The 15,329-nt window shown below is 38.2% G+C and overlaps 1 protein-coding gene across 1 annotated transcript in view; it reads right to left on the bottom strand.

The window, feature by feature from the left end:
* The window catches only part of CSNK1E (casein kinase 1 epsilon), a 38,908-nt gene that overhangs the window by 16,605 nt on the left and 6,974 nt on the right, over nt 1-15,329 (bottom strand). Inside the window, exons 3-5 of the mRNA XM_015817255.1 lie at nt 3,972-4,082; nt 3,679-3,827; nt 2,931-3,159 (exon numbers count right to left, since the gene is read on the bottom strand). Of these exons, the coding sequence (XP_015672741.1) occupies nt 2,931-3,159; nt 3,679-3,827; nt 3,972-4,082 (489 nt within the window). The remainder of the gene's footprint in view (nt 1-2,930; nt 3,160-3,678; nt 3,828-3,971; nt 4,083-15,329) is intronic.

Here is a 15,329-nt window from a genome sequence, read left to right as displayed (position 1 = left end):
TCCTGCCTCCAGGCGCTTTGGACAATAGCCTGACTCCCTCTTCTTTGTGGCAGCCCCTGAGATATTGGAACACTGCTATCATGTCCCCCCTCGTCCTTCTCTTCGTTAAACTAGACATACCCAATTCCAGCAATCGTTCCTCATATGTTTTAGCCTCCAGTCCCCTAATCATCTTTGTTGCTCTTCTCTGTAGTCTTTCTAGAGTCTCAACATCTCTACATTCTTTAGCTTTTTAATTTTCATTAGGATCACTCAGTAAGAGTATAAAACATGCTGGCTCATTTTTGAACATTAAGACTACACTGGTAGGATGGGAATGCAAAAATCCTTTGATTTGCCAGCATGTTCAATTAAAACTTTAACCAGAAATTTTAATGAGTCCCTGAATAACTGGTGTTGGTGAAAACGTGTTTACAATAAAGGACAAGCCAATGAACAACCAGCCACAGCCAAATTTAATTCCCAAATAGTAGCCAATTCAATACAGTTATAAATAAACTGTCGCCTTCTTTAAAAGGCATTAAAAAAGTACTTCTGAAATGTTTCAAATAGCAAATTCGTATCACAACAAATCTATCATTCTAAAATGGGAAAGTCAATCTATTTAAACAACCTTTAGCTGTTTAACAATCTTACAACTTATATATCTGTTACATCCTCACTGAATCTTATCCATATTTTTGAATTTATATTTGTTTTCTAACTATTTTTACTTGCAGTGGGAATTCAGCAAGGACTTCCTATGGATAATTCTTTTAAACAATTATTTCATGGCATTTAACGACATAGGCAGTCTAGAAATTTAATAATAAAATACATGTTCCAATTTAAAGATTTTTTTTTTAACTGGTGATACACATTTACATCTCTGTAAAAGCAAAAAATGTGCTAATGCAAAATGTGATTAATGGAGGGCATCATATTCAAACTATTTATGGTTTGTGATATAATGCTCTAGTCCATTTGAGTCAGAATTCCAACATGTTGAATTTTATCAGTGCTTCCAATTAATTCATTTTTTTATTTTTATTCAAGTTATTAGGGATAATCAGCCGTGAAACATGATGATGTCAGTTTCTAATGTACTTATATATAAACTGGCTCCATCTTATAACTGTAGTAGTTCACTAAATCCATCCATCCATCCTGAGCCAAAAACTATACTGCAATTGAGAACTGAATCACAAAAGTATACATTAAGTCTGGGAAATCGAAATCAATTAAATTTAGGTTAGGTTTATGTATTTTGCTAAATAATGGTTTGTTTAATGGTTTAACAGACCACAATTACTTGGCCTGCATAATTTAGAAATAAACCAAGCTTTATATACAGTGGCTGGGTTCATATACAAGTAGTCTTCGACTTATAACCATTTGTTTAGTGACCACTCAAAGTCACAATGGCACTGAAAAAAGTGACTGATGATTTTTCACACTTATGATGGTTGCAGCATCCCTATGGTCATGTGACCAAAATTCAGATGCTTGGCAACTGGCAGGTATTTATGACAGTTGCAATGTGCTGGGATCACCTTTTGACAAAGGAAGTTTGGTCAGGGGTTAAGGAACTACGCTAGAAAGCCGGAGACTGTGAGTTCAAGTCCTGCCTTAGTCATGAAATTCAGCTGGATGACTTTGGGCCACTCATACTTTCTCAGCCCAACCCACCTCACCAGGTTGTTGTAGGGGAGGGGGGGGGAAAGAGGAGGAGGAAGGTGTGTTGGATAAATTAGCCACCTTAAGTTATTTGCAAAATAAAGGTAGGATATAAACAAATAAACCAATAAATTCAACAGGGAAGCCAGAGTCACTTAACAATCATGTTACTAACTTAACAACTGCAGTGATTCATTTAATCACTTCAGCAGGAAAGGTCATAAAATGGGGCAAAATGTACTTAACTATCTTGCTTAGCTTAAATTTTGGGCTCAATTGTGGTCATAAGTTTAGGACTACCTATAACACATTACAAACCAACAAGCTGTATTTTGGCATCATCATCATCATCATCATCATCATCATCATCATCATCATCATCAAATTAGAAGGGACCTTGGAGGTCTTCTAGTCCAACCCCCTGCTCAGGAAGGAAAGCCTATACCATGGGTGTCAAACTCATGATGTCGTGTGATGTATCACGACTTTTTCCCCATTGCCAGCAATGGGGTGGGCGCAGTTTTAGCGTGACGCATCCAGCCCATGGGCTGGCAGTTTGACACCCCTGGCCTATACCATTTCAGTCTCTTCTTAAAAACTTCCAGTGTTGGAGCGTTCACAGCTTCTGGAGGCAGGTTGTTCCACTGATTAATTGTTCTAACTGTCAGGAAGTTTCTCCTTAGTTCTAGGTTGCTTCTCTTCTTGATTAGTTTCCACCCGTTGCTTCTTGTCCTGCCTTCAGGTGCTTTGGAGAATAGCTTGACTCCCTCTTCTTTGTGGCAACCTCTGAGATATTGGAACACTGCTATCATGTCACCCCTAGTCCTTCTCTTCATTAAACTTGACATACCCAATTCCAGCAAACATTCCTCATATGTTTATAAGGAAAACAATATAAGGTTTATAAGCCTTATATGTTTACAAGGCTCAACTTGCTATATAAATTCTGTCTCAGAAATACAACCTGAAGGAAACCTAAGACTTAAATTTCTCAAGTTGTCTCTTCTTTACATTTTCTACAGAATATTTAATCAATTTCTTCATGCATTCCTAATCTGAAAGATAATGCGATCATTTTGCACTGTCGTAGGACAAAATATCATGCAATACGAACAAAATACCTCAAGATTAAAGGAACAATGCTTCCATTAAATTGGTAAATAGTATATCCCACCCACCAAAATTATAACCAATATAATGATACAAATTTTGATTTAATTGATCTCCCACCATCGTATTGGATTTTCAACAATGTGGGAACATAAAATACTTACCAATCCCAAGGTGAGTGTTGATAGAGGCATAACGGGCTGTGCCAGTTAGGTTTTTGTTTTCCCGGTAGGGAATGTGCTGGTGGGTACGGGCATCTCGGTACTTCTTGGCCAGACCAAAATCAATGATGTACACTAGGTTGCCTTTTTTGCCAAGTCCCATAAGGAAATTGTCCGGTTTCACATCTCGGTGGATAAAATTCTTGGAATGAATGTACTCAATACGGCTGATCTGGAAATGGATTGGGAAGAATGGAGGAAAGGTGAGAGAAAGGAGAGGAAGAGAGTGCCATAATTTTATAGCAAGATATACATTGTAATCTCATTAACTGGAAGACCCACTGTAACCTCAAACAAGAAATCAAGGGATCTCAATACTTGCCGCAGTTCAATACAAAAGTGAAGCCCTATCTACCCACACAGGTGAAAGTGGACTTCTAGTCCTAGGCTGGGAGCCAAAAGACAGAACGTTTCAATGGAATAGCGAAAAGAATATGGAGAATTCTTTAAAGTTAACACACATCCTCAACTTTGGCAAGATGTCCCAGCTGCTAGTCTACAGCACAGCACTGCTCCTACCTTTTGCCTTCTACAACAGCTAGAGAGATAATAGAGACGTGCCAATGTTTTTCAGCTTCATCCAGGTGACCCAGCATCATCTGAAGCTGAGTGCTCTAGCTTCATCTGAGTGCCCCAAGCAATTGTTGTGAAAGGGAATCAGGAAGAGCACAATAATCAAATAAGAACTTACCATCTGATCTGCCAGAAGCAGAACAGTCTTGAGACTGAACTTGCGGGAGCAGAAGTTAAAAAGGTCTTCTAGGCTGGGTCCCAGAAGTTCCATCACCATCACATTATAGTCACCCTCTGCCCCGCACCACTTAATGGAAGGAATGCCCACTAAAAAGAGATGAGAAGAGGACATTGGCAAGGAGGAGATATGCACACACATCATTCATTCATTCACAAATCTCTTTAGATCTTTTCAAAGCCTTTGTGAAATACTGAAACATAAAAATCAGGCTCTGAAGCCTATGAACTTACCTCCACCTTGCATCATCTTGTAAAACTTGCTTTCAATGTGGAGCTGTGGGTGCTTGGTTTTCACACATTCCAATTTAATGGCTACTTCTTCTCCTGTGGCAATATTGGCACCTGCATATGAAGCAACAGTAAAAATAAAATAAAATTCAAGCCTTTGGCATATTTGTCATTTTATCTTTCCCTCAAGGAGCTTTGGTGGATCTTCTTCTCTATTTTATCACTCTCCCAGCTTTGTAATGTAGACTGAGTAGACGGGGCATAATGAGGCTCATAAATATAACCCATATTCATGACCAGGGATTTGACCTTAAGTCTTATTAGCTCTAGCCCAACAGTACTCAATAATAAGAGAGTTTAGAATGAAATGTATGAAAATAAAAACTAATTTACATTATTCTAGCAAGCATTTGATTATCACTATCACAATCTGTCTCCTGATGTGAATACATAGTCCTGTAATGTTACAGATAAAGCTGTAAGCATATTTTTAAGAAATGGCATTATTTTTTCAACTCAAGTACATGCCGCCACAGCAAAACCACGTCAACTTTGCAAAAGTTATGAATCAGAATGTTGTAAGAAGCGGTGTGTATGTGTGTATGTGTTTGCTTTCATTTGTTCACTTGACATACTCAGACTACTGCTAATTCCACTTCCAACAGAACACAGTACATGCAGTGAACAAGCCAACAACCAGTTAGCTTTTATTTCTGAAAATCACACAATCCCATGTGAGTCATCTCCTCACGTGCTCCTTTCGGGTATCACGGTCTTCAGCTTTAGGTAATTACATTTCACAATATAAAAACCTTTACAGTTCAATCCTTTCAGAAATAAACCATGAAAAAAAAAGTTAAAGCACACAGAGATTACGATACAAAAGCTGCTATTATATTTCTGTTTTAATGAAGAGTTGACAGGGAGCCAAATTTAGCTGCGACTAAATTCAGAGACTGTTTTAGTGTAGTATGTAATCCTATTTTTACAAATATTTTTTTTCCAAAGGTGGTGTGTGTGTGAATGTGACTTTTTTTTGTTGTGTAAGAGATGTAGCATATTATGTATAAAAAAATGAAAACAGGAAGCAGGCACATAAACTGTAAGCAATTAAACCACAATCTCTTTCCTAATATCAGCATTGTGCAACGTGTTTCAGAAACCTTTTTTTTTCTAGACACTACAGCTCTACAGCAGAGGAGTTAATAAGATAGTTGGGGCCCAAAGTAAAGATTTCCATTTGTAGAATACATTCTGCAAGAACAAATGCAACACAGAAGACTGCACAAAATAACGGAATGAAGAGGAAGAGTTATAAATTTTCATATCCTTTAAAATGCTGGAATTCTGACATGCCATTCCAAGCTGAAGCACAATTATGCCTGTCTAGCCAAGTAAAAATATACATATTAATCATAATTTTAACGTGACTTAAGATTTATCCTTGTAAAGCAGAAACAGGAATAAACTAGCAGCAGTTATCAAAAATATTTGTATAGCAACCATTCTCCAGTTTTCCAAAACTGCAAAGATTTTTCATGCTTGTGCTAAGACACGAGATCACATTCTCATTTTCCCCCCACACCCTTATTATGTTTTTTGTTATAGAGTAATCCCATCTTAACCCTATCCAAACATCTTTTTCAGGATGGAAATGCAGAACGAAAAGGCTATGGGAAGGGAACCTATTCTGTATACAGCCTCAATCAAAATGAGGAACAGTTTTCACTTTCAGTGGTTTTATTTTTCTAAGCTTTAATCAATATCTTATTTTTTTCATATAGCGGCTTTTAAAGCATACCTCTATGCTTCAACTGATGGTTCTTTGGAAAAGTGGTTATCAAACATACTACAATATGACCAGTAGTTTTTTAAAATAATTTTATGATCTACATAAAGTCATTCCATCAAGTTACAGGAAGGGAGGAAATAGGAAGCAGGCTATTCCATGGGCTCACATTCAAAATTTTAGGCTGATGCTCTCTTTTGAATTATTTCTATTCTATCCTTAATCAAGGCAAGACTCCAAAGAACTTCAGCTACACAACTGATCCTAATAACTGAGTGTTCATGTTTTCTTTTTCCCTCCTCATCCAGAGAGCAAAATATCTATTTACAGCACTTATGATATACCCCAAACCCCAGGATTCTGGGCAAAATACAAAAACTTCAAATAACAAAATGATAACAACAACATCCAAATTAATCTCTAAACCAAACCTTAATCACAAAAAGGAAATAAAAAATCAAATCCAAAATAGGCACCGCTGAAACTAAAAGCACATTGGAATAAAACAGATTTAATATGGTTGTGGAATTGCAGCAAATTTGGGGCTGACCCCATTTCTAAGATGACAGTATTCCATAAGGCAGAAGTTATTACAGAAAAGCCTTCAATCTCTCCTATACCCTGTGAACATTACAAAGAGGACTTTTAATAACTTCTGTAGCCTAAATGAGCAGATTCAATTCAGGCAAAGTATTGCCTGGTGAATCCCAATCCCAAGGACCATTTAGGACTTTACCAGCACTTCAAATTGAGCCTAGAAGCTTACAAAGAAAGCAGGGCAATGGCTTTAGTATAGGTGTAATTTGATAGGTGGGACTGTCCTGTCAGTAATTTTGCTGCCAGCTGTAGCTTCCACATCATCTCCAAGGGCAGACCCACATAGAACATGTTGTACTGTCTCATCAAGTGATGATCAAAGCATGAGTTTCTGAAGCCAAGCATCCTGGTTGGGCTTGGCAAAGATAGGTCCACCTAACCATGTATTCTACTGCTGTTGCAAGCCCAGGAAGTTCCTTAGGTCACAAAGTACCTCCTCCTTCAAGGGGAGCCCAAGTCCATTCAGAGTAATTGCTGGGCCAGTGTTATCAGAGTACACAGATGTCTCCTGACCTCTAGCAATTCTATCTTGATAGGATTTAATCTGAGCTTGCTTTTGCTTCATTCAGATTCTCACAGTGTCCAAAGATCAGTTTGAGGCTTCCACAGCATCTTTAAATAAATACACTTTTGAACTTTACTTCCTTAGTCCTACACAGCTACAAACCCAACAACAAATCTTTGGTGCAGCAAAAACATTCTTAGTTTAGTAGAACAGCATGCAGCAGCTCATGAATCTTTAAAATACCACAGCCACACAAAAATTAGAAACTTCCCTAAGAAAGGCATCAAAGAATGCAGACAGTGCCCACTGAGCTATCAAAACGCAGCCCTTCCTCTACGGTATTTGTAGCAACCAGCAAAGTACCCTTTCAATATTTTATGTTGAAGGCATCCTTTATCTCCCAGTCAGCAGACTGAACAATCTGTGAGAAGGGCAGAATTTATTTTCCCGGTGCCATTTTTAGTTTCAATATGACAATAATGCCACATTAACAAACTGAATGTTATCAACATGCTGAACAAGCAGAGGAAACCTCAGTGCGCTATTCATTCATTGTTGGCCATTTCTCCATCACAGAGCTATAGTTTTCACCACCATTTTTTTTCCCAGTGACGCCATCAAACCAAATAACTCACTAGAGAATATGAAGCTGTCACATCATCATAGCCCCAGTCTTTGCTGAGTGACATCTCTAAGGCAGAGGGCGAGTCCTTCGCCCTCTGCCTCAATTGGTCAAGAGGTAGCATACCTGTTTCACAGCAACCATGACATGTGATCATCAGGCCATGTAGCATTAACAATACAGACTGTTCTTGTCCTGCTCCATAACACTGTACCAGTTAGACATATGATTACTACGCTCCGTTTAGAAGGGAGGCGTGCTTGCTGGAGTGAGAAGCACCACCAAAAGATTTCCAAATATAGTTTATTTCTCAAGAACAGCAACAAAAACAACAACCCAGCTCTTTTTCATTCAATCAGTTGAATGAATCTGGGTTCCCAGGTTCATGCTTTTTTTTCTTTTTAGTTCAAGATGTGCATTACCACAATTTTAAGTCTTCAGTGCTGTCTGAAAATGATTGTTTTGAAAAACTTGTTTTTAAAATTCCCTGTGCACCTTTTTTATTTCCTCAATTATTGTAATAATACAACAGGTGGCACTTCTAGAAATTCTACTACATTCTCAGGTATTCCAAAGTCTCGCCCTTAGTGTTGTAAAAAAGCTAAGTAAAGAGCAGAGAGAAAAAGATTGGAATAAAACTTCCAATGAACAAAAAAATACCATAAGGGTTTTTTAAATTTATTTTTATTTCCAATAAAAATGTACTTATGATTTCGTCATCATCATTCTAGTCATTGTCTATCTGAGTTCAGCTAGTTGCAGAATATTAATTCAGAATCCCTAATTCACATGTATCAATCCTATTCTGCAGCTAAACACATAACTAAATACACATCAGGATTCTGGAATATATCTAGAATGTGCTATGCAGGGGATGATGCTGAAATCACAGGATACTTCCCTCCACCCCAAATATACCATTCAGCAGGGCCAAAGAACCTATGAGCATTATATATTGTTGAACTACAATTCCCACTAGCTACACTTACGTATATAACCTATGATCCAGGATTGAAGGCATAGTCTTACAACATTAAGGAGGGGTATGTTTGCCAACCTTGTTCTAACATCTAATGTGAGGTTGCAGACAACTATGTGTTGCCTGCCAGATGGACAGGATTAGAGATCCCACTACTGCACAAACTCAGAATTGTGGGAATGTAGTCCAACAAATCTAAGGGGTATCTATTCAGTGCCTGAATATGTATAAACACTATAATACATATTGCCCCTAAAAGTAAGAAAGGATTAAACTCTAGAANAGAACCTCTCTTTCAGAAATAAATAACTGGCAAATGATAAATGAGTTGAGACTTCTATATTTTTCTGGAGATTGGCAGACGAAGTCAGATATTCTTACAAAGCTTAAATTATAAAAAAAAATCAGCATAACAACGAAAACGAGCCTTTTGCAACTGCTCCTGAAGTAGTATTTATTCTGCAATGGAATAAAAATCAAGACATCGCAACTTTAGCTCTGACATTAAAAAAAAAATAGGAACAGAAACAAATCTCTGAACAAATGCAGTGATGCAATCCCAGAGCAAAGGGGAGGGGAGGGAACACCCACACATGAAGAAGCGTATCACTGACCCAAGACTGAACTTTATTCTGGGGTGCCATGATATTCCATTTTAATCACTGCCCTGAAGGCTAGGTGTATATTAATTACTGTGATCTTCCATCTTAATCCTTTTTTTAAAATAAGACAGAACATGCACTTACACAACTTCTATTTCCGTTTCTAGACAGTCAGCCATTATCTATCAGGCTCAACATTACTGGTGGGGAAGATAGGTGTTACACTGCCGGCTATTTCTCTCTGCATCTACTCCTTTCCTTTGGGAGCTTCTGCTTCGCTCCACAGTCAGCTAGGCTCTGACTGCATCTGCTAAAATCATCAGCAAACCAAAGTTAATGCTGACATTTAAGTCATGTTGTCACTCAGCTTTAGAGCTACAACCCCAATGAGATTGGCCAGGGGGAGGGAAGCTGCAAGTATACCACGAATGATATCTGAGTCACTGTTTCAACCCCACTGTCTGCAGACTCAGGGAAAAATGGCACCCATTTAGAACAGCAGTAGTTATTTTTGTGAATGGCCTTGGAATCCCACAAGTGATAAAAGTATATGAAATCTGAAGGTACCAATTAACACATCAATAATAATGAGAGATATGGAGTTTTAGTTGGAGGCCTCACAACTCTATGAAGGAGCGTGCCATCTTTAAATTAACATCGAACCTAATATTATCTGCTGTCTCTTGCAGATGTCCTTCTCATCATTTGCTACTGAACTTTCCAGGTAAAGAGGTTTAAAAGACATTTAAACTATTAAGCAAAGCACTAAATCAATGATTTTAAGTTTTAGACTTTGCCATCAATAGTTTTTGATGTATTTGTAAAGTAAGGATGCAGAAACAGTTGCTAAAATAGATTACTTTACAATTGAGTACTGTACTGCTTTTACAATGAGGTTATACACCCTATAATTTTTAGGTAAGTCATTCATGTAGAAATTTGTACATACAACTCATCTATCATCCTGCAAATTTAGCAGTGATGCTTAAGTATGCCCATATTCCCATTGTCTTCTACTTGCCTCAGCCCTTTTCTATACTGGGCATGTCTTAACTTCCTTCTCCACCATCTAAAAATGTAATGTTCCTGCATATATCTCTTTAATTCAAGAGGCATGATCCAGCATCCCAGATTAGCTGGTTAGGCTGAACTGATCCTGGAAGTTGGAAGATCCATTTACATGTCAATAAAATATAAAATCCATGCCCCCACTGATTACATAAGCACTTAAAACAGAAATCTGACGCTCTCGTAATTAAATATTGTTCATGGTATTTAATCGTTAAGTCAAATGAAGAAAAAATATTCCAATTTCAGTCAAAACTTTTTTAAAGTAGCTTTTATCAAAAATGATCCAAATTTGGAGACATTAAATGTTAAAACGATGACTTTCTGCATACAAAGGATTAATATTCAAAAATGGGGCGTTGTCTTGCCTGAACGCCTTTTCTCAGCATGAGGATGGAGAATCCACGAATGGGTTTAGACTGTCTTCCTGCCCAATTAGACTAAGTCTGACAAAGTAGCCACGCCTCCTGCTGGGTCCTGTGCTTCCCAGACACGACTTAGTCTTCAGCCCAGCAGGACACGATTGTGCTTGGGTCGTGTCTGGGAAGCACAGGACCCAGCAGGAGGCGTGGCTACTTTGTCAGACTCTAATTGGGCAGGAAGACAGTCTAAACCCATTTGTGGATTCTCCATCCTCATGCTGGAGAATGAACTAATTGTAACACAAGTTGGACAAATGCTATTTAACTTGGATGTTCTTCAGAAACTATTTCTGATTGCAGTTGGATTTTGGAAATTAATTGGGGCATGGTTAAATAAACAATAGTAAAGATTTACAGCTTGTATAAGTGAGACATCAGAGGCAACACTTTTTAGTTTGTACTATAAATTAAATGCATTGCAGTTGCAAATAAAACTGTTCCCCCTTACTAAACATAACTTCTGGCGACTTGGGGAGACATCCATATTAGCCAGTCCGGAAATGGTTTGCCACTGCCTTCTTCTAGAATGCTTTTTAGACCTTCTCAATCTAGTCTACCCAATAGTCTCTAATTCAAATGCAAACTAGGTCCAACCATGCTTCACTTTTTGAAATTGGCCATGTCCATAATACAGTTACTAGAAGTTGAGTTCAACTATATTCTTTATTTAAAATAGTACAACTTTAGCACAACAATATATAGTCGTTTTGTTTCTGACAAAAATATCAAATGCAGAAGAGATGGCTTTTTTTTTTTTTGCAACAGCCAACCCATAAACCTTTCTGGCCTGTTACAAAATTTCTACCGAGTGCACTAATAAAGTCCATAAGGCTTAAGTCCAAAACTTATGCGTAACACAAAGTACTTCAATGAGTCCTTTCTAGCATCCTCCTCACCCTTATATTAGCTTGCACTGTCTCACCACAAACTTCACCTCTTCTGTCCTATCCCAGACCTGTGGTTCTCCAGACATGTAAAATAGCATCTTTGGTGTACAGTATTCACAGACCTCATGCTGCTTTCTCAACCGAAATCTATATTGTGTTACATAAGGCAGGTAAATGGCTTTTAAGACTACACGTAACACCATGCAGTAGCTTGAGACACATGAGAAACCGTTCCTGTTTAAAAGATGCAAATAAATGTTCCTGAATTTTTGATTAGTGATCTGAGAGATCTGGAAATGATTAAAAAAAAATCCTATCCAGCATTTACCCCACCTCATTCATTTGTGTGGGCTTTCTCCAGAACCTGTTTGTTTCAAAGATATGCATACCTGACCAAATCCATGTGCATGTTGAAGTTGACAATGTTAAGATATCACCAATGTAAGTAAAAATGATGTGTCTCACCATTGCAGAAATGCAGATGCACAGACAAGTAAGCAGTCACACAAACATCTACTAGTGTTCCACAACAGAGCTATGACATTTGTCCTTCTCCATCCCCCCCCCCCCCCCGTCATTTTGTGTTACTGAATGGCAAATGAAAGGGAGGACTAGAACAGATGGGTGAAGTCAGGCATAGAGACAGAATTAACAGGCCAACAAACAAAGGGAATGGATCCTCTGCCTGAAGAAGGTACAAGCAATCAGGAACTGTCCAAGCAGATATCACCAGCATGCACTGCTCGCTGTCTTTTTTTAAACAGCCTTGTAGAGGAATAACCTAGGCCTCCATGATGATGACGTTAATGCAGAATTAAACAACTCCTATTAAATTCTTCCTTTGATCCAACACTGCTTTTCCCATGCTGCATCAGATTTTGTTCTGAGAACTATACAACCACCACCACCACCTCGGTCATATTAGTCCCACCAGTACTGCTCAGTTGAGCCTAAAACCAAACAAACCTCACCACTGAAAGCAAAGCCTCCACATTCCAGACATTTGTTTACAAAAGCCATTCAACAATAGAATCAGAGAATTCAAGAGACACTTAGGAGATGTCCAGCTCCATGGGGGCCAGTCTCACCAGTCAACCATCCAGGCATTCTTTCCCAGGAAAAGGTATGTATGACCCAAGTTAACTCACATAAATCAGAATCAGAAATCCAGGTTGGAATACTGAGAACACAGGCTAAATAATACAAGTAATCCAGATTGTGCAGATGCTAATCAACCAATATTTGACTCCTCTTTCAAAAACTTTGTAGTGGAACATTTATGTTCCGGTACATCTAAGTACTTATTTCATGAAATATGTCTGAGAGGACATTTTTTGTACAAAAGAAACACAAAATGAGAATAGCAAAGAGCAAGTTTGCAGCAAGAAAACATTTTTTCAGTTATCCCATAATCAGATCAGGAGGAAGCTGAAATAATTACTGGATGAATCTGAATTTGGAAAACTCAAACCTGTCTACGCAAATATTGATGTTTGGAGCCTTCCAGAACTCACTGTTCTTCAGAAAACCAGTATCCTTTACATTCTTCAAACATACAATTGGATAACTGAGACTGAATCTAAAATAAACCAAAATAAAGACCTAAATAAAGCATATTTGTCTTCACCCTGCTAACTTATATGGAGACATCCCTGCAGTTTTCTTAGCATGGTATGGTAACTGCTTGCCACTGATTTATTCTGAGATGTTCTTTTGAATTCACAAACTAGCCAGGATCTAGATTTCCACATAAATTTTCCTCATCCAATATTAACAAGAAACTCTATGTTTAAATAGGAATTTATAACATTTCCTATCAAAGAGACATCTTATAATGTGGGGGCATAAAATAGTTTCCCAGCTTTACCAATCCCCAGCTATAGACTCCAACTCACAGAACTGCACATCCAAAATGTTCGCTGTTGAGAATTATGGGAGTATCACACATCATGTAGACAGCTTTGTGAGTTTTATTTTGAGTTGCCCATAGCACTTTGGTTACTGAAATACAAAACTGCAGTAAATAAAATAATTTAAAACTATCAGCAACAGGTATTCAACCTTTGTCTAACCTCAGCTTCTTACACTGAAATGGGGTATGTGGCGCTACTCTTGATTGCTGCACAGTATAGTATACCTTTCTTTAGCTATAAATTAAAAAAAGCAGCATCCACCAGATGCCTGATACAACCATGGTGGAAGCAATAACACAACCATTGCATTTACTGCCCCAATGGTCACCATGCAGTTCTGTATCCTGTACGATACAAACCTTACATCAATAACAGCCATGTATTAATTAACATACACAGTGAAGCTGAGCTTTTATCAAAAAATGGCCAGTAAGTCATTTAAGTTACATCACTTAAATCAGGGGTCCCCAACCCTGGGCCATGGCTCATGGCCCACTACCAGGCCATGGCCTGTTTGAAACCAAGCCAATGAGTGTCAGGCAAGTGCATGTGTGTGAAGCTCCACTTGTGCAAGTGGTGGGTCCTTGTGCACGAAGCTCCACTCACTTGAGTGGAAGGCATCTGAGCCCTCTGTTCGTGCAAGGAGAGCTTTGCACATGAGCACAAGCATCCCACTCTCAAGTGACCCACTCATACAATTGGAGCTTTGCATGTGAGCGCAAGTGCCATCTGCTCACATGTTTGCAGGTCCACTCATGTGAGTGGAAGACTCACACCCGTCACTTGCACCAATGGAGCTGTGCGCACGTGCACCTGCCATCTTTACGCCCCAGGGCCAGGCTGCTAAGGTGGAAAGGTTGGGGAACTCTGACTTAAATGACATTACTAACCACCACCACCCCGAACTTTGGAAAGAAAATCATGGAACTAGGAGCAGAAGACCATGATTTCCTCTTAGAGGAAATCAACTGGAATCAGCAGTGTATATACTGTATACAAGTAGCTTGAAAACATAGAAATTTCCTCCTGGCAATGAAGAAAAACATACCCCCTTTGCTAATGTCTATAGTACTGTACTTATTGAAGTGCTTATATGATTTAGTAAATTTACAGACCAATTGGAAGGGGAAAGTGTCCAGCAAATTCAAATGTATTTAATTGAACCAATTTACATAATTTGTGCCAGGTTATATCATCTCTGTGATTATTTAATTGTATTAATTATGCAAAGGATTTGAACCGATACAAACCACTTAAACATTAATTACCTGGATTGTTTCAGTTTGAGGATGAAGTTTGAACTAAAATTTGGTCCCAGTTGGACGTTTGCTGAATAAGGGTCAGTAAAAAACTGAGATTTTACTGTATTCTCACAGTAAAAAAAAAACACAATTCATAATTCAATTAGTAATATTTTAAAGTTTTTTAAACTTGCAAAAGTTTGCTATAAAAGCCACTTCAGGACCAGTTTTTATAGTAGGCCAGTGCTGCACAGTCCATAGGGATGGGACAAACCCAGAGAAACTCCTAGTCCTCACCCATCATTTCCACTGCATAGGCTTCAATCAAAGTGCTTTCACAAAATGCTTCACAGAGTCATTCAAAAATAAGAACAGATTAGCAAAAACAAAACCTGCAGAGAGAGAGGGACACATATTTAATGGATCACTATTGTACCCTGGCATGCCTGGTGGCAGAAGAAATGAACGGGGCCTTTGAGACAGAAGATAACATACCTGGACATAGATTTTTAGACAAACAGAAGTTAGAAATTAAGAAATAGAAAGAAAGTTCAGCAGATGTATATGTTTTAACAGGCTCCTCACACATAAACCTCTATCCAGCTTAGTCAGAATATCTCAATATGTTATATATTGATTACTGAGAAAGATGCTTTGATTTCCATTAAGTTTATAAAGAAGTATTCCTTTTCAGAATCAACAAACTATGGTATGTCTAAGAGATAGGTGTCATGTG

This window comes from Protobothrops mucrosquamatus, unplaced genomic scaffold (assembly GCF_001527695.2).
Source record: "Protobothrops mucrosquamatus isolate PMUCROS unplaced genomic scaffold, P.Mucros_1.0 scaffold569, whole genome shotgun sequence".
Taxonomy (NCBI): Eukaryota; Metazoa; Chordata; class Lepidosauria; order Squamata; family Viperidae; genus Protobothrops; species Protobothrops mucrosquamatus.
The sequence above is the reverse complement of the archived record's forward strand: the minus strand, read 5'-3'. Positions and strand labels throughout refer to the sequence as shown.